The sequence below is a fragment of the Taudactylus pleione genome, unplaced genomic scaffold, assembly GCF_031769625.1.
Source record: "Taudactylus pleione unplaced genomic scaffold, aTauple2 ptg000537l, whole genome shotgun sequence".
Taxonomy (NCBI): Eukaryota; Metazoa; Chordata; class Amphibia; order Anura; family Myobatrachidae; genus Taudactylus; species Taudactylus pleione.
Window position 1 is genome coordinate 7,149,757 of NW_028284939.1, and position 22,780 is coordinate 7,172,536.

General features: G+C 44.5%; 1 protein-coding gene across 1 annotated transcript; it reads right to left on the reverse strand.

The window, feature by feature from the left end:
- Window positions 1-1,497: 1,497 nt before the first annotated feature.
- DNAJA2 (DnaJ heat shock protein family (Hsp40) member A2) lies at window positions 1,498-18,309 on the reverse strand. The gene is made up of 9 exons (XM_088451083.1): window positions 18,037-18,309; window positions 12,842-12,901; window positions 9,695-9,915; window positions 7,970-8,050; window positions 6,637-6,770; window positions 5,906-6,102; window positions 3,894-4,038; window positions 3,605-3,732; window positions 1,498-2,154 (listed from the first exon to the last, which is right to left on the reverse strand). The coding sequence occupies exons 1-9, from the start codon at window positions 18,112-18,114 to the stop codon at window positions 1,966-1,968; spliced, it is 1,233 nt and encodes a 410-aa protein (XP_088307209.1). The 5' UTR covers window positions 18,115-18,309; the 3' UTR covers window positions 1,498-1,965.
- Between the last annotated feature and the right edge of the window lie 4,471 nt (window positions 18,310-22,780).

The window sequence follows — 22,780 nt, forward strand, 5'->3', positions numbered from 1 at the left end:
AATGCCGGGATGTGGGCCGTTGGCTTCCTGCAGCAGTGAATGCCGGGATGTGGGCCGTTGGCTTCCTGCAGCAGTGAATGCCGGGATGTGGGCCGTTGGCTTCCTGCAGCAGTGAATGCCGGGATGTGGGCCGTTGGCTTCCTGCAGCAGTGAATGCCGGGATGTGGGCCGTTGGCTTCCTGCAGCAGTGAATGCCGGGATGTGGGCCGTTGGCTTCCTGCAGCAGTGAATGCCGGGATGTGGGCCGTTGGCTTCCTGCAGCAGTGAATGCCGGGATGTGGGCCGTTGGCTTCCTGCAGCAGTGAATGCCGGGATGTGGGCCGTTGGCTTCCTGCAGCAGTGAATGCCGGGATGTGGGCCGTTGGCTTCCTGCAGCAGTGAATGCCGGGATGTGGGCCGTTGGCTTCCTGCAGCAGTGAATGCCGGGATGTGGGCCGTTGGCTTCCTGCAGCAGTGAATGCCGGGATGTGGGCCGTTGGCTTCCTGCAGCAGTGAATGCCGGGATGTGGGCCGTTGGCCCCTGCAGCAGTGACTGCCGGGATGTGGGCCGTTGGCCCCTGCAGCAGTGACTGCCGGGATGTGGGCCGTTGGCCCCTGCAGCAGTGAATGCCGGGATGTGGGCCGTTGGCTCCTGCAGCAGTGAATGCCGGGATGTGGGCCGTTGGCCCCTGCAGCAGTGAATGCCGGGATGTGGGCCGTTGGCCCCTGCAGCAGTGAATGCCGGGATGTGGGCCGTTGGCCCCTGCAGCAGTGAATGCCGGGATGTGGGCTGTTGGTTCCCGCAGCAGTGAATGCCAGGATGTGGCACATGTGCTGTTGGTTTCCTATGACAGCTTTGCAGGGGGCTCAGTTATACCAGTACTACACTAATAACACTGCTCTCACTTTGTAAGTACACACAATAACAAGCGTGTCATCAACACTATGTAACCTGCATGCCAGGATTCTAAATCAATCCAAATAGTACTGTTGAGAGTTAAAATCATTAATTAAGAGCACTAGTTGGTACAAACACTAATTAAAACCCTACAAAATTAAAAACACCACATGGATAAACTGCAACCAAATATTTTACAGGAGTGTAGTTTAGGGAAAAAAACTAAATCTTCCAAATTCTCCCCAAAATGATTTTAACTGATAAACTAGCTATATGCCTGCGGTTACCTTTGTCTCGCACCTGTTCCTACAGAGAGTATCGCAGTGGCTAGCATTTGCTGCCTCCTACGAGTTCAATTCCAACAATGGCCCCCCATCTGTGTGGAGCTTCTATGTTCTCCGTGTTACTGCGCACGTTTCCTCCCACAATCACATCACGTATATGGTCAAGCCATAAACATGGCGGCCGCTGTAACTTGTCATGGTATGGAAATGCTTACATAACTTGTGGAGTACAATGAGATACCTTTCCATAGCAGCTCCGCTGTGAACAGAAACCCTTTTATTATGCATTCACAATCAGAACACAGTAACCAGCAAGCATATTATCGGGACTGGAGATACAGGCCATTAAATTGTTTATTCTATATGTAGCAGCTCATGTAAGGGCAACCAAATAACACACAGCTCCAGAACACACAATTATTATTATTTTTTTTTTTTCTTCACATTTATGAACTTAAAATAGAAGACGTAAAATCTACAGACTGGTAAAAATTAAGCTGTCGGTACAAAGAGCGGAACACTAACGTCTCGATTTTCTTTTCAGTGTTTTATTATCGCTATAGTCAGTCAGAACTGGATGTAAGCTTTGTGGTTAGTTTACAGTTTAAATTATACACTCTGTAAATACTATATAACCAATTTTGAAAGTTACGCATACAGCAACAGATGTCCATCAGAGCAATTTTGGGCAATTCGTCTGGGTCACAAACAAACAAAAAAAAAAAAACAGGCAAAAATAAAAAACAAAATAATTATTTAAAGAAAAATATCCTTTTTTTTATGTGCAACTTGGTTTACAAATGGTTACTGGTGCGCACACTGCACGCCTGGGCCGTGATGGCTGCTTTCCTCGTCTGAGCTGTCGTTGTAGGCCTCGCGCCTTTGACCGCCTGCAGAGCCGCGAGTGCTGTCAAATTCTTGAAGGTCTACCTCCTCTGTTTCACCGCTGGGTGTGGAGGTCTCTGGCCTGGCTGGGAGGAGGTCTTCAAGTTCCTACATAGTAGGGATAGGAAAGGATATTTCAATGACAGCACAAAATAGGCAACGCCAAAAAAAAAAAAAAGTGAAGTCCTCAAATTACCCCCAAATCAACTTTTTCATTAGTTTAGGCACCCCAAAGTTAATTACAATATTTTTTTTAGTTGAAAGATAATTTTTATAAGGTTTTTAAAAAAAAAAAAAAAAAATTTTCAATGTGCCCTCAAAGTACCCCAAAAATCACCCTTTTCTCCAACTATTTTTTGCATTTTTCGTTTAGTTTGAAATTAAAAGGAGTTTTTTTTTTTTTTTAAATTATTATTTTCTTGAATTTTTTTTAAAAAGCACAAAATCAGCCATTTGACACCATTTCAAAACCTACAGTAACTAATGGCCACAAACAGCCGTCTATACGATCCTGCTAATGAAATGATCCATTTTGGGGGGTCCAGGATGGTCTTCCCACATTTTCATGCATTTCTCGCAAATCTCATTTGGCAGTCAATTCGCGCCCCTCCGCTGCGAGTAGTGCGAATAGGCATTTTTAATTGAATTGGCGAATTCTCAGGAGCGAGCTTCGCGGCCAAGTGTGCAAGCTTAAAGAAACTAACTCACTACTTGCAATTCGCACCTAATTGGATAGAGCCCACAGTGTTACCCAACTGGGGATGTAAGACAGCACGAACCAAGCAAGAGACCGGGGTTAAACGTTTCCAATGTAGAATCAGTCAAACTCTAAAGGCCCCATAAAGCTCTAGGAGCTGAAAAAGCAGGATAAATCTTCACCTTTGCCCCCTGAACCTATTGCTGACCTCACAGGCCTAAGGCTCAGCAGCAGACATAACTGTTCCTGGCTGGCGGGGATTTGATAGTTTAGCTCCAATGAGTGCAAACCAAAAAATAAAACCCTGAACTATACACAGAAGGGTACAGAGCTGTCCTATCCCCTCACAGCAGGTGAAACGTGCTGCTTGGTCCCTTATCCACCTATAGGTAATTCCCACAGACTGTACTGACAGGCCAGGGAGAAGGCGTCATACACAGACAGAGTTACCAAGGGAACACTGGTATATCTTTGGCATTGACGATTGTTTATTTTCGCACAAACGCTCTATAAGTTTACAAGACTGCCACAAATAGTTCCCTGTATCACACTCCCAACCGCCATTTACATATAACACAAGGGACTTATGGAAGTCAACAAACATTATGTCCGTAAACTGCAATAGAAACATTAATTTCCCCCCATATTTACCTAAAATGCTTAAATAGCAAGAACATTGTAAGTTACAACCTGGCTATATAGTTTACCCATGGTGTTATAGTGTGCTCACACATTATCTCCACTGAATAGATTCCCCACTCACACACCCCTTGAGTGACACTTTTAGAATATACATTTGGAAAACACACATTCACTGTAACAGGTAGCCAAGGTAACCAGGTAACTAGACAGAGGCCTCACCGTGAGTTTTTCTGGGTTAATCCAATTGTTTTCCGGAAACTGGACATCAAACTTGATGAAGAGGTCCCCTTTCTCAAAGGGATTGCGATACTGCGGCATGCCCTCGCCTCGGACAACGCGAACGGAGCCTGGCCAGAGTAACAGGTAGATAATTACACCCTAAACCAAGGACAATTCTGCCTGATAACAGTGATCTAATCTCCAGCTTCATGTATGGGTGTCTGCACTGATCCTCCAAGACCTAAAGACTGGACAAGCCATATACTAAGATGCAGATCGGATACGTTACCTGGCTCGATAACTTTTCCTGGAGGGTATTTCACGACAATCTGGCGGCCATCGAGGTGCTTGAAATTGAACTGGAATCCGCACAAAGCTTCAACGAGCCCGATCTTGTGTGTCATGTGCAGGTCGTTCCCTTCCCTCTGAAAGGTCTGCAAGATACGCACAATTACAACGCAGATACAATAAATCGCAGAACAACCTGAGGACATGTCACTGCGTCCACAGCATCAGGCGACCGTTTGTTTTCCCTACAAAGCTCATTATCCAGATCATCCAACCCGACCACCAACTACGACCCCAGAGCTTGCTCCCACCACAAGGCTGTGCTGTATTTAGGATCTACAGTAGATCAGGGGGGGATCATGGAGAGTAGCTAAAACGATGAGATCTGGAAACAGTCATTATCAGCTTTATAAAATGTATGAAACCCTGCAACAATATTATAAAGTACAACCTAATCATAAATATAGGAAACAAAAACCCCAAACTACAGACCGTTTGCTCCACCTCCCTTTACTTTATCTGCTGGGATCAGATTAAAAAAAAAAAAAAAAAGGTTGAGGAATCTTATTAGCGCTGCGGATGGGGACTGAAGGGGCAGCTCCTCTAAAAGGTTATCTAGCGGAAACCCCCACTAAACAGATATTCTGCCAATTTTGTATTGCTGTGCTTCCCTATATAAAGGCACAAAGGATAAATGGTTATTCAGATGTTTAATGTAAAGGAAAACTCAGCTATCCCCAAAACAAGTCACTGAAAATAGAACATTATTAGTTACGAAGGGGGGAGGGGGGGGGGGGCAGGAGATCCACTAAATCAGAAATACAAGTTGATCCAATAGAACAATTTACAACAACCTATTGCAGAACTTCAGGGTATAATTGTTAAAAAAAAAAAAAAAAAAATCTGAAAAAAATAATTTAGTCCCATAGTTTTATGGAACCGGTATGAATTACCACCGGCATACCTGAAAATCCCGATCGTCCCAAAGTAAGTATTAACTAACCTAACCTCCCCCCTCTAACCCTCCTTAGGGGTGCCTAACCCTAACCTTCCCTCCAGTGCCTAACCCTAATCCCCCCTCTAAATGCCTAAACCTAACCCCCCCTTCCCCACCACCTACACCTAAGTCCCCCCCGAGAGCCCTAAACCTAACCCACCCCCCCCCCCCACCCCCCCGGCTATCCGTGCTCGGCTTCCCCTCGCCGGGATAAAGCAGTCGGGAAGCCGGCTGTCGGGATTACGTCCGCCGGCTTCCCGACTGCATACCAGTTTTATTATAGGGATCCCAAATAGATTCACCACATACCAATTTGCATACTAATGTGATCTTTCCCCATTATATTTAAAGCTGGCCATACACCAATCCAACTTGATAATCCGGTACTGCACGGGAGCAAATGACAATCAGCAATTTGCTCCCAAACACCAGAAAACACGAAGAAGGTTGTTCGGGTAAGTTGGGTAAATCGGTTTTGATTTATACAACTTGTCTGACCGGCAGCTTTTGTCCGTTTTCCGGTGTTTGGGAGCAAATGGCTGATTGTCCTTTGTTCCCGTGCATTCCCGGAACTAGTTGGATGGCTGGAGGAAAGTCAATCTGGTGTATGGCCAAGCTTAAGGTTTACAGGGCAGATCCAAGCAGAGACCGATGGGTTTCTCTAATGCCAGCACCAAGATTCAGAGTAACCTGGAAACAACAGCCAATAGGTCAGCGAAATGTAGGGCTAGTTTGTACTGGACCATTCACCTAGATGTGCTGGGTGGTCTCAATGCCATAGCACATCACAGAGATTCCCCCAGGTGCAGAAACAGCTGGCGCTACTGCCAAGTTCCCCTAAGCAACAGACAGCAGAGGCACAAGGGTAACCTGGATGTGTTCAACCATACATCCTCTGTGCGCCAACCGCCCATTCTGGACAACAGCTTTGAAGATAACAAAAGTACTGCAGTATGAAGGAGTCTAATATCCCAGGTCTCCCATAACGCGCGTCACCCGAGCTAAAGAGATCTCACCTCGTTCTCCTTCTCCTGCAGCACCAGAACGATGTCTCCAGGTTCCAGGTTTGGGGCCTGGTCTGCTTCGCCATTAAATGTGATTCTCTGACCGTGCTTCATGCCTTTGTCCACGTGAACCTCCAGGATTTTGACCTCTTTAATAACTTTTTTGCCTTCGCATTTTTTACAGCGATCTTTTTCATTAATCACTTCGCCTACAAAAAAAAACAAAAAACATTATAGCGTTTCAGCAATTGGAAAAGGATGCGCGAGGAACAGAAATCGCTGCCTGCATTCCTGCACGTCATTGGTTCGGGAGAATGACGAGAACGGATACAATGTCGCCGCCTAGAACATTCTTAAAAAGTTTTTTTTTTTTTTTTATCCTTTAAACCCAAATCCATTTATTTTGTTTTATTTTTTTTTTTCCTCTGCAGGACCACACCTGCCCCTCTCACCCAAGAGCTATGAAGCTGAACTAACATTTAATCATATATATTTACTACGGTGCTCTTACTCCTGGCTGGAACCAGAAAGGACGGAGTCAGTGTGGCAGTGCCGATGCTTATTAGGAACAAACGCCACATTTACCGGGATACTACCTTCCATACTCAAAGAGGAACCCTCCCCTAGATTTTATATATATATATATATATATATATATATATATATATATATATATATATATATATATATATATATATATATATATATATAGAGGTAGAATATAAAAGATAAAGTGCGGTTACCTTCCCCGCAGCAGTCGGAGCAGACGGACTGCATCTGCTGTACCATCCCCGGAGCCAGCTGTCTGATCATTATGCGCATTCCCCGACCTCTGCAAGCTGTACACTTCTGGACTGCGCCGCTCTTGCCGCCTTGTCTAGACAAAAACACAATACACACCATATACACAATGACGTATTTATACACAAGCTGCTGCTGCAGGCGAGAGTGAGCTAGGAAGTAGTTCTGTCATTGCTGCGGGCTGGATACAGATAATACTATGGGCAGTACCAAGACGAACGTTTCACCTATTTTGTACCCCAGGACTCGCAGAAGGGCTCCGTACAAAAGTCTGCGAGTCCAGGGTAAAATCGGGACACAAGGGGGGGCATGTTGCGGTGCCGCTGTTGGAGTTTCTACGCTTTTGCCTCCCTTACACTTAATAGGATTAACCGCTTACTTTCAGGGATAAATATGGAGTTAAAAAAATAGAAAATAAAAAATACAAAACCCTGATATAATAAATTAATGCAGTTTGAGGTTAATATGGTTCCAGCTGATTGAGGGACAGAATTTGAGATCTGCCTAGGACATGGTGTAAACATGGGTTTGTATTGTTGCTGTCTTTGAGCTCTCGTGGGGTGATATCTGCTATTTAGTCTGCCTTAAATATGCATTCGTCCCCTGATAGTCTTACACTCTCCCTGAAACCCAGATGGGAAAACGACTTGGGAACTCTCTTGGATGAACAGTGGTCCCCATATGCTTGGTGGTACTCGGGATGCTACTGCTTGCATCCGTTATCAACAGATAATTTTTTCTATTTTTCATAGAATATATTACTCTCCACTTAGTCTCTTTAACATGGGGATTCGTGCTGACTCCAATTGCCGTAGATGTGGGCTGTCAGAGGCAGCGTTCTGGCACCTGCTCTGGGAGTGTCGGGACGTGCAATATTTTTGGAAGTGGGATTGTGTCCGTACTACACTGCCTGTATTACCTGCCTTGGATCCACTCATATGTCTGGTTGGTTTTTCGCCTCGAGGAATCATTCAATGTTTTTACGTACAAATATGTTTTTCATTTTTTGCTCATCTACCACATTTTCACTGTTTTTTGCATATTTTTCCTACAAGGATTCTTTTGTATTGTCTAATTTGTCTATGTCTGCATTTCCGCTGTATTTTCTCGGTCTGTAATAATTGTATTTCGTTTGCTTTTTGCCTTATTGAAAATCAATAAAATACATTCGATTTTAAAAAATGGGTTTGTGTATTCCCTATTACCCAGAATATATAGATGGACACCGTTGTTTACAGTGCCCTGGAGAGAGAGGTTACTGTGCTGCAAACTTACCCATTACAGGAGCTACACAGCACATTCTTGCTTAGTTGAAGTTTTGTTGTCTTTCCGTTGTATAAGTCTTCTAAAGAAACTCTGCAGAGAAACGTGTGCAGTTAGATTACAGCTACGCCAATAGCTCTACATTTCATTAACCCCACACTTCTATGTTACACAGTACCAGCTACTCCATGTATTTTCCCAGATTTTCAAAATAAGCTGAATGCCAACCAACCTAGAGCCACGTCACTGCCGCCCATCCAACCTAGAGCCGCGTCACTGCCGCCCCATCCAACCTAGAGCCACGTCACTGCCGCCCATCCAACCTAGAGCCACGTCACTGCCGCCCATCCAACCTAGAGCCACGTCACTGCATCTTACGGGTGCAGTGGAGCAGCAGTAAAGCTTTCACTGTTACATTACCCTTATATACTGCTGATATCGGCTCAGCCATAACCCCTGATCACAGCACAGAGAGTCACCTAACAAAATAAACACTCGTTAATTAAGCAATATATATCCCGTCCCCTGCTGGAGGCCCAAGCGCTGGCCCGTGCAATCACTTCCTAAGGCACTGGCAGAAACAATGCTGGGGGCGCGAGCCGGAGAACCAGTCACAATCAGCAATAAAGAGATCGTGGCTTGCAAACAGCGCTAATGCTTGTACCACCTCCCTCCTTTGCAGCCATTTATATATTGTGGCCTTATTGAGTTGTACAGAGCTGGCCACAAGTACATTGGCTGAACGTACTATGGAGGGGAAGGGGGCAATTAGTAATATTTTCTTATACGATAGTAGCATTTGATATGAAATAAGTCTGGGATAACGATTTCCATGAGGACAAAAAAAAAAAAAAAAAAGACGATAAGCCTACCCTCACCAGTCAATACCTGGTTTAATAACATCACAGTATGTACACAAGTCGCTCGTCTTCTGTTCCCATGTTGCAGGAGGGACAGCTGCTGTAATTAGGGTCACCTTTGTTGGAATCAGGAGATACATTTATACATCTTGTATTCCTCTGTCAAACCTCAGCAATCATAACAGAATATCTTCACCAGGACCAAATGTCCCCTGGGGATACTGTTACTACAGTGTGATGGGTGGCATCTATCCCATCTAACAGTGCCCTTGCAGAACTCTGTACCGTAAGCATCACTCCTGTACACAGGGGCTCGAGCCGATGCGATATTCAAATAATGGCAATCAATTGGAAAGCATTAATTAATCCCAATATCAAAAAGTCACACAAAAAAAAAAATGTCAGTGGAAAGAAAAAAATAGTGAATAAAACGGCAATAAATAATACTAGCCAGAAAGTACGCGGACTAACTCAAATCAACCCCATAAAGAGGGCGACACCCGCTGGAGCACACTGAGCCCCCATCACAGCGTCTGAGACAGTACACCCCAAACAAGAGATAATTGCCAGTCAATTAGCACAAACTGGCATATTAACAGCATTTAGTACACTGCAACTAATAGAATAGCACATACGCCAATGTGGGGAGAGTAGGTGGATGTGAAAGAAGATGTTACGATACAAAAAGCGAACTAAAACGCAAAATGGACTAATTATATATATATATATATATATATATATATATATATACATACACACACACATACATACACACACACACACACACACATATATATATACATATACACACACATACATACATACATAATATATACACACACACACACCCCCCCCCCCTTGTAAGCGGTCTACTCACTTCAGCGGGTGCATCATGTCCTCTCCTCTCCGTCTGCCATTACGATTTCGATTCTGCCCACCCATGAACCCAAACAGGCCCCCGCCAAAGATGTGTGAGAATATGTCATCCATGCCACTGCCCCCACTTCCTTCCCGCAGGCCCTGCTCGCCATAGCGGTCGTACAGCTCCCTCTTCTCTGGGTTGGACAAGACTTCGTAGGCAAAGCTGATCTCTTTGAACTGCAAATCACAGCAGAATACGGACTCGGTCACACTTGTGTTTGCGGTGTACAATCATCATCATCATCATCATTAACGCTTATTTATAAAAGGTGTCTGCAAAGTAACATTGAAAATTTTCCTAATAAGCGTCACACGTGCCGGTAGGAAGTTATACAGTATCCGATAACTCTGTACCTAACGCATAGGTGAGGGGTGCTGGTGATAGGGACAGTGCAAGGCAAGAACAGCCCTGCCCGTGAGAGCTTATAGGCTATAATAAAAGAAAAAGTGCCAAACTGGATCAAACCTTGAAGGACAACTTTTTATTCACTTCCCATGACTAAAATACTCATTTGTATCTAACAAATCTAGCGGCTTTCGCTGAGGAGACAGCAGCACCACTAGGGTCAGCCTAATAGCTGATTATCAGATCATGAGAAGAGAAACGTTTCAAAATATCAACGCAACGAAACCTTCACACCCACCGCTGTCACTGGGCATTAGGAGGAAAGCCAAAAACCTCAGAGGCAGAGGTTACATTGGTTTTAATGGCGTCTGTACTAAAGTCACCTCGTAAGGGCTTCTTTTAGAGCAGGGGTGGGGAACCTTTTTTCTGCAGAGGGACATTTTGATATATAGAACATTATTCCCGGGCCCCTCCATGTGACATCACACGGGGGCGGGGCCACAATTGCCGGTGATTACAGCAATGCCCGGAGCATCCTGAGGATGCTTCGGGGAGCTGTAAGGGCAGCGCTGTGACCGTCTGAAGTGTCCTAAGCACGCTCCAGGCGGCACTGCTGCATAGATTCTGGCTGCAGGGTGCCATTCTAGGTACCCTGCTAGCCAGATGAGGCTAGCAGAAAAAAGCTCAGAGGGCCAGACCAAATGATATCGGGGGCCTTATACAGCCCCCGGGCCTGAGGTTCCCCATCCCTGTTTTAGAGTATGGGTAAAATAATTTAACATCTTAAGTTAATAAACAAAACAAAAAGTCATCCTTTCAGTCCAAACTGCAGAGGCCCTAAGGACCATAACAGTAGCTTCAGGGATGCAGGGACCACTAAATGCAAGGACTTCCCAACACTGGTATAAGATGAATGCTGTGTGGGGGCAGGTTCTTTTAAAACAGAAATTCAATCTTGAATATCTGTGATAAAGGTGAAATTCAGTTCCAACAGAGAAAGGACAGCCGGTCTGCAATAACCGAGACATCAAATGACATTCCTTTAGCAATTACATCTACGCATCCAGTAGCAGGACCAAACAATATCCCTCTCTAGTCTGCGCCATCGTGTCTGCAGCGCGGTCGGGGCAGCCTAGGTTCGTACCCTGCGCAGAACTAACAGCTGCGGAGAACATAACACAAAACGGATTTAGAGTGGGAAGAGGCAGAGCAAAACAGTCCCAGGGTTGCATATAACAATTGTAAAGGTGCATACACACGTAAAGATTTTCTGTCCAACCATCCCACTAGTTGATTGGTTGGAATGAAAATCTGGTAAGGTATGACAGCAAATGACAATCAGCAATTTGCTCCTAAACGGCAGAAAATGGACAAAAACTGTGAACAAATTGTTTAGATCAAACATTTAACAAACTTGTCTGATGACCATTTTCATCTGTTTTCTGGCATTTAGGAGCAAATTGCTGATCATCATTTACTCCCATACGTTACCAGATTTTCATTCCAACCAATCAACTAGTTGGATGGTTGTACAGAAAATCTTTACGTGTGTACCCAGCTTTATGGTGCATACACGGTCAGATTTTTCTTCAGATCTGAACGATAACGATTTAAAAAAGCGTTCAATCGTTCATATCTGAAGGAAAATCTGACATATCTGTCAGATCCGTCAGATGAACGATTTGAACGATGCGCGTTCCCGATGGTCAGATAACGATATCTGACATCTGATGTGTTTGCAGTCAGACTTGGACGATTCCATTCATGTTAATGCAGTCAAAAATCGTTCAAATCTTTGGTAAAATTGTTCAATCGTAAATCTGACAGTGTGTATATGCTCCATTACACTGAGCAACCAAGGTACACAATATTATTCCACAGCCGTTCAGGCATTTCTGCATGTTCAAAATTAAAACTTGTACAACATTGTACTGAAAAACACATGTTTGAACCCAATAATAATAGAAGCCACTTGTTTAATGGAGCATACACAGTCAGATTTCTCAGATTTGTATTTGTCAGATCTGTCAGATGAACGATTTGAACGATTTTACCAAAGATTTGAACGATTGAACGATTTTTGACTGCATTAAAATGAATGGAATTGTCCAAGTCTGACTGCAAACACATCAGATATCAGATATAGTTATCTGACCATCGGGAAGGCGCATCATTCAAATCGTTCATCTGACAGATATGCCAGATTTTCCTTCAGATATGAACGATTGAACGATTTTTTAAATCGTTATCGTTCAGATCTGAAGAAAAATCTGACGACGTGTATGCTCCATAAAAGACAGAGCCAGCCAATGCATGTATAACCTATAGTGAATCTTTAGAGTATAGGCATGTAAGACATATGAAAATGGTGCGTTTTAGTCATTTTACAGTATATAGCACCAAAATGTAACAACACATAACATAATATAACATATTCAACACCTGGCAGGTTAAAATCATCAAGATACTATTCATTGCAAAATTTCTTTTACCACCTCTATTACAGAAGCGAGTCGTTGGATCCAGCACTGAATTGGGTATCGTGTCACTACTGTCGGCCAATTAAAAAGTACAATTAATGTCTGTTGTGTCACAGGGCACAATGGGAATTCTGTCGTCGGGAGTAGATAATTACATAGTACATTATTCATAACATCATGAGACACCAGTCATTCCTCACCGACTGATCACTGAATGTGCTGTAATGGTGCCAGCAAGGTGAGTAATCATTATATAAAGCACAATATCTGCGGTTACCTTATCGCCAGCATTTGGGTTCTTATCCGGGTGGTATTCCTTGGCCAGCTTGCGGTACGCCTGCACAATTGACAAAAGACGTGTGGCTTAATAAACATTACTCCTGTGTGACCTTATTGTAATGACGCAAGAGATTCAAAATGATCTCATTTTATTAAAGCATCAAAAATAAATACATTTTAAGGATACTTCCCGCCAACACTGAGTTTAGTATTTAGCTGGCAGCAAAGGCCAAGGACAGCTAACCAATAACCTTCCAGTTACAGAGGAGCATCTGTGGCACATTCAGACAGTCGTTCTGTGGGCTGTACAAGTTATCAGGAGATTGCGGATTCCCAGTGAACAATGAGCTCAAGGTCACCAGCTTCAGCTATTATTGTGTGTAGTCGGCAGGTTCACTGTCTCAGTAAAAAGGTGCATTTCCCAAAACCAAAATGTTATTGTAGAGCGCAATGAAAACCAAGCAGAACTCTACATATTCCTCAGCGTCAGACTACACACATTATTTGCCTAATGGTTATTAAGCAAACGTGAACAGGGCATAACCTGGTGCCAACTATGAAGAGTTGCCATCTAGAGTGAACGGAAGAATTGACGCATTTCACCAACCTCCCCAGAAACACACTGAAAACCCAACTTTGTGGTGCATACTATACAACATACCATACTCTGCCCAAGCTTATCTCTTGATTGGCCGAATGGCCAATTTGTTGGCTTTCACTAAAATATTTGCATATACAACCCAGGAAGAGGGAGTGCAGGTTCTCCAATACAAAACTCATCATTTTTTGAGACCGTCTCTACGCGTTTCATTCCCAATTCCCAAAAGTGTATTCGATATCATCAATAAAGAACAGGCACCAATATATTAAGTCTCTACTACCCGCTTCGTCGTGTACTTCCTCAGATTCAGGACCCCCAAAACAACCACAACAGAAATTGAGAGGCACCGCAGTTTATTCCCACAAACAATGCATATATGCCATGAGTAATAGGTCCTCCCTTATACAGCCCTGCAACTGGTTCAACCTGCTGCCTTGTTGTCCCAGGGCTAGATGTGACTTCACATGTGACCACATTGGTCCTATATTATGTGAAGATACTGAAAGGAATCAGTCATTAATGGCCCATCGATGTCACACTCTTCTTCTGGAGGTAAACCACTGGGGGAGATGCACCGGCAACGTAACTGCATCTTACAATAGAGTATACTTTCAGCTTTTGTTTATTTCAACAGTATTTTCGAAGCTTGGTCCCTGTCCGACAGCCTTTAGCAGCGACTGCCATCTCTTCAACGCAGGACTTTAGGAAAATGGTGACATTGGAAAGAGGCTTTCACCAGTTATTTAAAATGTGACTGGTTCTCCTTAAATGGTGCCTATGAAATACATTTTAAATACACAAAGGCAGTGCCCTTGAATTGTCAGGCAGAATATTTCTACCATTCTTAACGGCATGCATTCAAAAGCGACATTATTGGGGTTCCTCACCTCCTGACACTACCTCCTCCGTGCTGCTAGGTGTAATGACGCGGTCAGGCTCCCAAAACAGAAAATTTAATTTGCGAGTAGGTTACAATCAGAGACCTTCTACAGGCTGCCTCCTGCTCCCCTCATTGGGATATCCGAGGCAGACAATGCAACGGCTCCAGCCCCGAAGGCTCCAGCTGCCAGCGTAACCCCCCCTATAGAATGTAAGCTCTCACGAGCAGGGCCCTCTACCCTTGTGGAGCCATATAAAGGATAATAATAAGGATAATAATAATAATAATAATAATAATAATAATAGAACTTTGAAATTAACTCATATTTAAGCAGGGGAGGGGACTACAAAAATCAAGTTAATTTCCGTGAAATTTTACAATTTGCTAATTCCACATTTTTAGCAATAATTGTACCAATAGGTATAAAAGAGGAGTTGTAGGACTGGAACATTACAAAGTCTTATTAGGGGGAAATGTAATCAACTGCGATTTGTCAACATCAAAGATTTTCTATGAGTTTTGCCATGGCATTTAAAAAAGGTGATTAATTGAAGGCAAAACAGGTTGCGGGAAACACCCCCAAAAAAACAAACAAAACAAACAAAGAAAAAATATAAAATCTTTCATTCGTCATTACATTTCCCCCTTTATTAATAGCGGGTTGAATACCTAAATAATTATAATTTCTTATCGTGACAATAACAAATGAAGTATTGCCAAAATGTATAAAAAAAAAATAAAAAAAAACACATTCAGGGACAGGGTCTCCAATAGAAACCCCTCCCTGCGATGTGTAAGGAGTGAATTGATTGCTAACGAGATCATGTCTTCTTCGGAACCCCACTGCATTACTGTACATGCGCGGCCTGCTGAGAATGCACGCACGAGCGTCTATCTATGCGGGCTACTTTTGCGGTCAAAAACAGGAGACTGTAGCAGATCGCTGCCATCAGTTGTAGCCCCCCCCCCCCCCTTGCATACATCCGGGCGGTATTTAATTTTTAAAGGGGAAATAGTTGGTCAGCGCTCACTCACTTGATCTGTTTGAGGCAGCAGCAGGGACTTATAAGAGGAACCTCTAGCTCTTATTAGGTAAATGTGGTAAAGGGGGAGATTTTAGTGCCCGCGCTTGCCCACGAATGATTGATACCTTATTGAGTTTACGGTATTTAATTTTTGTGTGATATCCTGCAAATATTTGTTAATTAATATGCCCCTTAGCGATAACCAAACCTGCCCAATGAGGAGGCAAACATCGGGACAACACGACACTCGTCTGTAGTTTACTGGCACATGTGGCAGTGTTTGGGGAATCCCAATTTCTTCAATAATCCAAAGAGAAACCCCTACAATCAGGGGGAATAAGTGAGGTGGGGGAACTTTTTTTTTTTTTTTTTAAAAGACAAATAAATACAAAAAGGTGGAATAATGTGAGCGAGTATGAAACATTCAGTGTATCTCAGCGATAATAAATATATACGTTACATGAAGTTATACACGGCATCATTTAGACCATCACACAATACTTATACAGTATCAATATTTGTATTCTGACAAGTTTTAATCAGATGCCTCATCCGTGAACCTCACATGACTAAACAGCATACATATCTGTCCTGTATAATTGTGAATGGCACTCATTACTTATTTGCTATTTAATTTTTTTTTTATTTTTATTTTTTTACAAGGACATAAGAGCATAAAAACTGATTCAAAATAGAATAAAAATCGTGGGCTGCATAATGCGGTCGCCGGGTACACAAATATATAATTAGGTTATGACAGATGCAACTAAACCCCTTCTACAACAAGAAGCCAATGATGACATCATGGACTTTCCTTTTTCCGATGACATCAGTATCTTATTTGGGGTGGATTGAGTCAGGGAATCCCCCGTAATGAGAAAGTTTAATATAAATAGAAAATAAGTTTTATGGAGGTGGCAGGTTCTGTTTATAACACTTACGTATGGATTTCACGGCGCTCTCATTAATGTGCTACAGTATTTTTGCTCATCACTTATGTGAAAATTGTTGGGGTTGCCAAGTTATATTGGAGAAGTGATCAGGATCTGATATTTACATGCTGTGGTTCAAGTGCTCTTCTGGTATGCAAATATATTATTATTGCCACATAACGAAGTACTACACTAATTACTCGTTTCATCTGGCTCTGCCCGAGCCCCTCCTATAAAGGTTTCCAGCCACTGAAATCCTGAGTCCATCCCACCACCTGGAATCTCCATGCGGAATCTCAGATAAGCTTTAAGGCCTTTCCATTTGGTACGCACATTTATTGGAGCACGTGCACGTTTGTGAATTTGCTACACAATCAGGCGCATGTTCTCTCCAACCCCCCAGATCACTTATCCGGTTGCCACACGGAAAGACTGCTGCCACCGAGTTACGCGTTTTAATCTTGCACATCTGACCTGTTTTATACCACAGACTAAACATTTGGGGGCGATAATTTGTAACCAAATATATATCGTAATGAGGACATTCTATAGGTGACATTATGACAAGGTCAGGCTTTGAGAGAACATGTCAAATACTTCGATGGGATTAGGCGTACTGTCTTATGAATGTCACTGAGCAGACAGCGTACTGAGAAGACTTGGGAAGCGATACCATGAGCGGGGCATTATAGGATGCACATGGCTATAATATATGAACAGTGACCCGATGGAAGGGTCACGGCTTAGGAGGGCATTACTAGGACCAGGGATGTCTAATGGTGGTTTAGTGGTTACATTATGAGCACGGAAAGTGTAAGTAAGATTAGATGGCGTGTTTGGGAAGCTTGATGGGTGATCTCATTAGGGTAATATTTTTTTTTGTAATGGCTTAGAATAGTTTTTTTTATTTACTCAATATATGGAAGTGGCTCAGTATTAGTGCTGAAGAGGGATTACCAGCAATTATTAGGCAGGCAATGAATATTTAGGTGACAATATAACCTGGGTGTAGATATACAGTATTAGAAATGGAGTGTCCCAGGGTAGAGTGTCAGCTCTGAGGGTTAGTCAGGATAATTATATGGACATTACCCTTCCAGATATAGGCAGGGGAGCAGTTGATGAAAGAGGATGAATATTTAGGTGACTCTATAACCTGGGGGTACAGGTGCAGTATTAAGGATGCAGTGTCCTGGGGTAGTGCGTCAGCTCTGAGGGTTAGTCAGTATAATTATATGGACATTACCCATCTGCACCCAGACAGGGAAGAAGCTAATAGTAGAAATGATGATAATGAATATTTAGGTGACACTATACCCTGGGTGTAGAGGTGCAGCATTAGGAATGGAGTGTCAGCTCTGGGGGTTAGTATTAGGACTGGCCGGTGTAATTACCCCCCCCCCCAGACAGGGAAGCAGATGAGTAATAGTAGAAATTATGAAAATGAATATTTAGGTGACACTAGAACCTGGGTGTAGAGGTGCAGTATTAGGAATGGAGTGTCAGCTCTGGGGGTTAGTATTAGGACTGGCCGGTGTATTTACCCCCCCAGGCCCAGGCAGGGAAGCAGCTGAGTAATAGTAATGATAGAAGAGGAGGAGGGGCCAGGAGGTACGGGGTTTCCATTCACCCCTGCGCTGCCCCCCCCTTTCCCTTCTCAGCCAGTGACCCCGACACCCGGCTCCCCCCTCCTGGCCAGTCCCCGGTCTCCCCCCTCCCCCCGGTGCCGGCACCCAGGCTCCGGCCCTCACTCACCTTCTTCAGCTCGTTCTCGGTGGCGCCCGGCGGCACACCCAGCAGGTCGTACAGCTTGGTGTCGACAACGTTGGCCATGGCGGGGGGCGGATGAGGCTGCTGGGACCGGAGGAGAAGACGGGAGAAGCGGCGACCCGGTGCTGAGGGCAGAGAGAGGCCGGAAGCGCGCTCAGGAACGTCACTGCCCCACGTGATCCGACGACGTCACTTCCCTACGCCCCGCCCACCTGCGGGCTTTGGTGCAGGCCGGGTATCTAGGATACCGCAGTGTGCCCCGGGGGAGGGCAGCGGGTACCTAGGATCCACACTGAGGGGGGCTGTATCCAACCTTCTGCAGGGGGTAGGCGCTGCCCATAGCAACCAATCAAATTCCAGTTTTCATTCCATAGACTGTACTAGGTAAATGATAGCTATAATAGGATTGGTTGGTTGCTATCAGTGACTGCTTGTCCTCCTAGTTATAGGGAATGACAGTGGCAGCTATGCCGATACGGGAACTGGCATGTAACCATGGCAAATAAACGAGTCGGATCATTTAACCATCGATGGCTACCTGTGCGCATTCATAGTAGAGGCAGGATTTTTCGCATATAGGCATTTCCGACCCCGCTTTTGTCCATCTGCGGCTAAGTAGCTACATAGCCATCCGATGGGCATCGGAAGCATGCAAGCGATGGAGGCTGGGGCGTATCTATAATGGGTGCAGGGTGTGCGGGGAACACGGGCCCCTGGGTCCAGGGGGGCCCCGCACCGCACACCCTGCACCCATAATGTTACTTACTTCTCCGGAGTCCCACATCGGCGCTGTAATAAGACTGGAAAATGGCCGTGGTGGCCATTTTCCCAGTGACCTGTGCACTCTGGGCCCGCTCTAGTGCCCAGAGTCTATAACTCTGGCGCTGGCCGCACACAGCTCAGTGCGCTGCCGGCCGCCGGAAGGAGAGGAGGGGGCACATGTCAGAGACTGCACACGGGCCCCCTCCTCTCTAGAAACGCCCCTGGATGGAGGCAACCACTGCAAACTTGATATCGAATGGAAAAGGCATTTTCATTGAATTGAGAACATTGAAGGCTGCCAGCCATCGCTCCCCGATGTCCATTCTCTCTTTAGAAGGTTTGGTAAATCTCCCCCTAAGGGCAGGATTCAATTATCATCGGGGTGAGGATTAGCCGCGATGAAGTGCCCCGGGCTATTCAGTTACAGCCTGCAATAAGCCCACAGGCTGCACTTAACGTGGATTACTACTCACCTGAGGCTCGAACAAAAATCTGCATTGGGCTTTTTGTCCTTATTGCAGCCACTGCAAACCTGTTAACCCATAGCTGCGGCTACTTCTTCCGGAATCAATGGGTTAACGCGCGTTAGCCGCAGATATATCGTGCAAGGAAAAGGGCTTCTAATTGAATAGCTCTGGGCATTAAAGCTCGAGACTACAACCATTTTCCCTACGCTGTAACACATCCAGGATATTTGAATTCGACCCTATGGGGTACATTTACTAAGAATCATGTCTGATCCGAGTTTAAACTCTCACAGCATCGCTGAAACTCGGGTGACTGTGCCAGCTGAAACTCACAAATTTACCAAGAATCGTGATTTGCTGAATAAAGTTTTTCGATGGTGTATGTTATCGAGATTATCCCCGAGTTTCCTGTTTGACCGCAGGCAAACTCACCCCAACATGCAGCCTGCACATATTAGTGAGATACATGCAGGCTGCTTGTGTGGGGTTAAAAAATAAAGGGTTAATGTTAGAAAAAAATATATATATACGAAGGGTTCCCCTCCCAAAGCATAACCAGCCCCGGGTTCCTGAGCCAGTTCTGGTTCTAAAAATATGGGTGGAAAAATGTGTAGGGTTCCCTCGTATTTTATGAACTAGCACTGGGCTCCCAGAGAACCAATCCTGTTTTTAAAAATAGGGGAAAAAAATGGCGTGGAGTTTCCCCTACTTTTAAAACCAGCACCAGACTCAAATGTAGCCGGGGTGTAATGCCACAGCCAGGGGACACTTTCACCGGGTCATCCCGTCCAAAGCATTAACACCCCAAGCTAGTCAGCCCAAGCCGGGGATCTCAGGGGAGGTGGGGACCCCTCCCCCCCAATTAAGGGGTCTCCCCTCTCCTGTGTACCCCAGGCTTAAGCTGAAGCCCGGGGCTCTTCCCTGCAACTTTGGCCAGTGGGTGCAGGAGTAACAGTGTCAAAAATAGAATTATACTATTGTTTTTTTACAGTGGAACTACAGGTGCCAGCGTGCCTGCCCTTTGGCACTTGTGGAACTGCAAGTGCCAGCAGGCGGCCGGCACCCATGCCCCCACTTTATATTACATATCTAACACACACATACTTACCTTTTGCCAGATGTTCGGTCCCCTTCTCCCGTAAAATTCCCACGGTTTACCTGTAAAAAAAAAATCCAATACTCACAACTACCTCCTGACGTTGCATCTGTCCCTACTCCAGTAGGCTCCGTGGGACTTGGCCCAAAAAAAAAGAGGTACCCGTTCCATTTCAGACTGTAGAGATGTATGTGGTAACACATACTGTACATCTTTTCCCCGGTAAATGACAGGTCCTGGCATTCTCCGGGCCCGCCAGCCAATCAGAAGCGGATCTACAGTTAGCGGCCGCTGATTGGCTTTAACCCACGTGGCTGACAGTCAACCGCACGTGGATCACAGCCAATCTATAGTGTGGTCTCTGATTGGCTGCCGGTCTGTCATTTACCATGTAGAGATGTATGTGTTATCACATACATGTTGTGATAGAAGAACTGGTAAAGTCAATGGCAGGTACGTTTGTCCTAGGTTTTTGGCCTATGTGTTCTAAAAAACCCCAGGAGAAGTCTGTTTTGTAAACAGACCAGAGTATCAGCTTTGGAAAAGCTGGTTTGGGTCCTGGGGGTGTGAATGTGAGGAGAGGGAGGGCTCCATCCACAGGCCACTCCAAGTATTGGGCCTTTCAGCCTGGCAGCAGGCTCATTATCACTTGCACCTGAAAGTGGCTCAGATAAGCTGGGTTTTTTCATAGCTGAATGTCTCATACCTGGGAGAGCAGGCCGCAGATTAGCTTGCTCTGCGACACTGTTGGCTGTAAACCAGAAGGTACTGTGGATGGGGATTTTGTTTAGTGTTCTGTTAGATAGGGAACTTACTGTCTAGTTAGTGCCCAGCCAAGCTAGGGTTTATTTTATGTTTTGTTTATTTGATTGTTGAAATTGCACAATAAAAACTGGCACCATCCACCTTGCACGAAAATCCATGACTGGAGTGGTGTTTCCTGGCTGCTGTGTGTAAGGTGGTCTCCATCTACCCCAGGAGAAGGACCCGCTACCCCGACCTTATCACAACACACACAAAACTCACACCAGGGTAGTGAATGCATGTATAATCTATGTGTCATTGTATTAATATTTTTTGTAACTAAGCCTTGAAAATATTTTTCGGACTATACACATTTAATCTAGAATAATAATTTTATTTATATAGCGCTTTTCTCCCGTAGGACTCAAAAAAGTCGCTTTACAGACATCAGAAAACATGGTACATTGTAAAAGGATTTGGTATTGCAATAAATAGAAAACCACACAGAAATAATTAAAATCATCCGAAACTTAGAGAGCACAATAATAATGATATTGCAGGGTCGGTGCAGACATTTTGTGAAATAACTTCCATGGCTTATATATTCCACCCATGAAAGGTACCATATGAGGCAGCCGTCTTGGGCGCACTACGTAGGATTACCCTGGGTGGAATAGGTTACGCCTAGAAGAGATGACACAAAATGGGTGCTTGCAGCGTCCTGATGCTAGGAGTAGGGTCCCAACATAATAGTCAGGTCCATGTATTTTTCATCCCATCCACGAGTGTACCAGGTGAGGCAACCATGGTGGGCGCACTACGAAGGTTATACTGTGGGTGATAAACCATACAAGGACCCAAGGCATATATGGGAAAACTGACACGTGTGTGGCTGTATGATATACCCTGTGTGAATAGATCCACGTAAAATACATCCTGCCCATGGAGAATGCACTTCAGTGGATGTATAGCACACCAGTATATCATACAGTGAGGTATAGCACACCAGTATAGCATACAGTGGATGTATAGCACACCAGTATAGCATACAGTGGAGGTATAGCACACCAGTATAGCATACAGTGGAGGTATAGCACACCAGTATAGCATACAGTGGAGGTATAGCACACCAGTATAGCATACCGTGGAGGTATAGCACACCAGTATAGCATACCGTGGAGGTATAGCACACCAGTATAGCATACCGTGGAGGTATAGCACACCAGTATAGCATACCGTGGAGGTATAGCACACCAGTATAGCATACAGTGGAGGTATAGCACACCAGTATAGCATACAGTGGAGGTATAGCACACCAGTATAGCATACAGTGGAGGTATAGCACACCAGTATAGCATACAGTGGATGTATAGCATACAGTGGATGTATAGCACACCAGTATAGCATACAGTGGATGTATAGCACACCAGTATAGCATACAGTGGATGTATAGCACACCAGTATAGCATACAGTGGATGTATAGCACACCAGTATAGCATACAGTGGATGTATAGCACACCAGTATAGCATACAGTGTGGTGGAAGTACAAAACAGGGAATAGCAAATAGTGCTGCAGATCGGGCATGACATATACGGGTGACTGAAGCATTTGTAATATGAAATGCACTGAATTAATAGATCCATGTTTGTTTATCCTG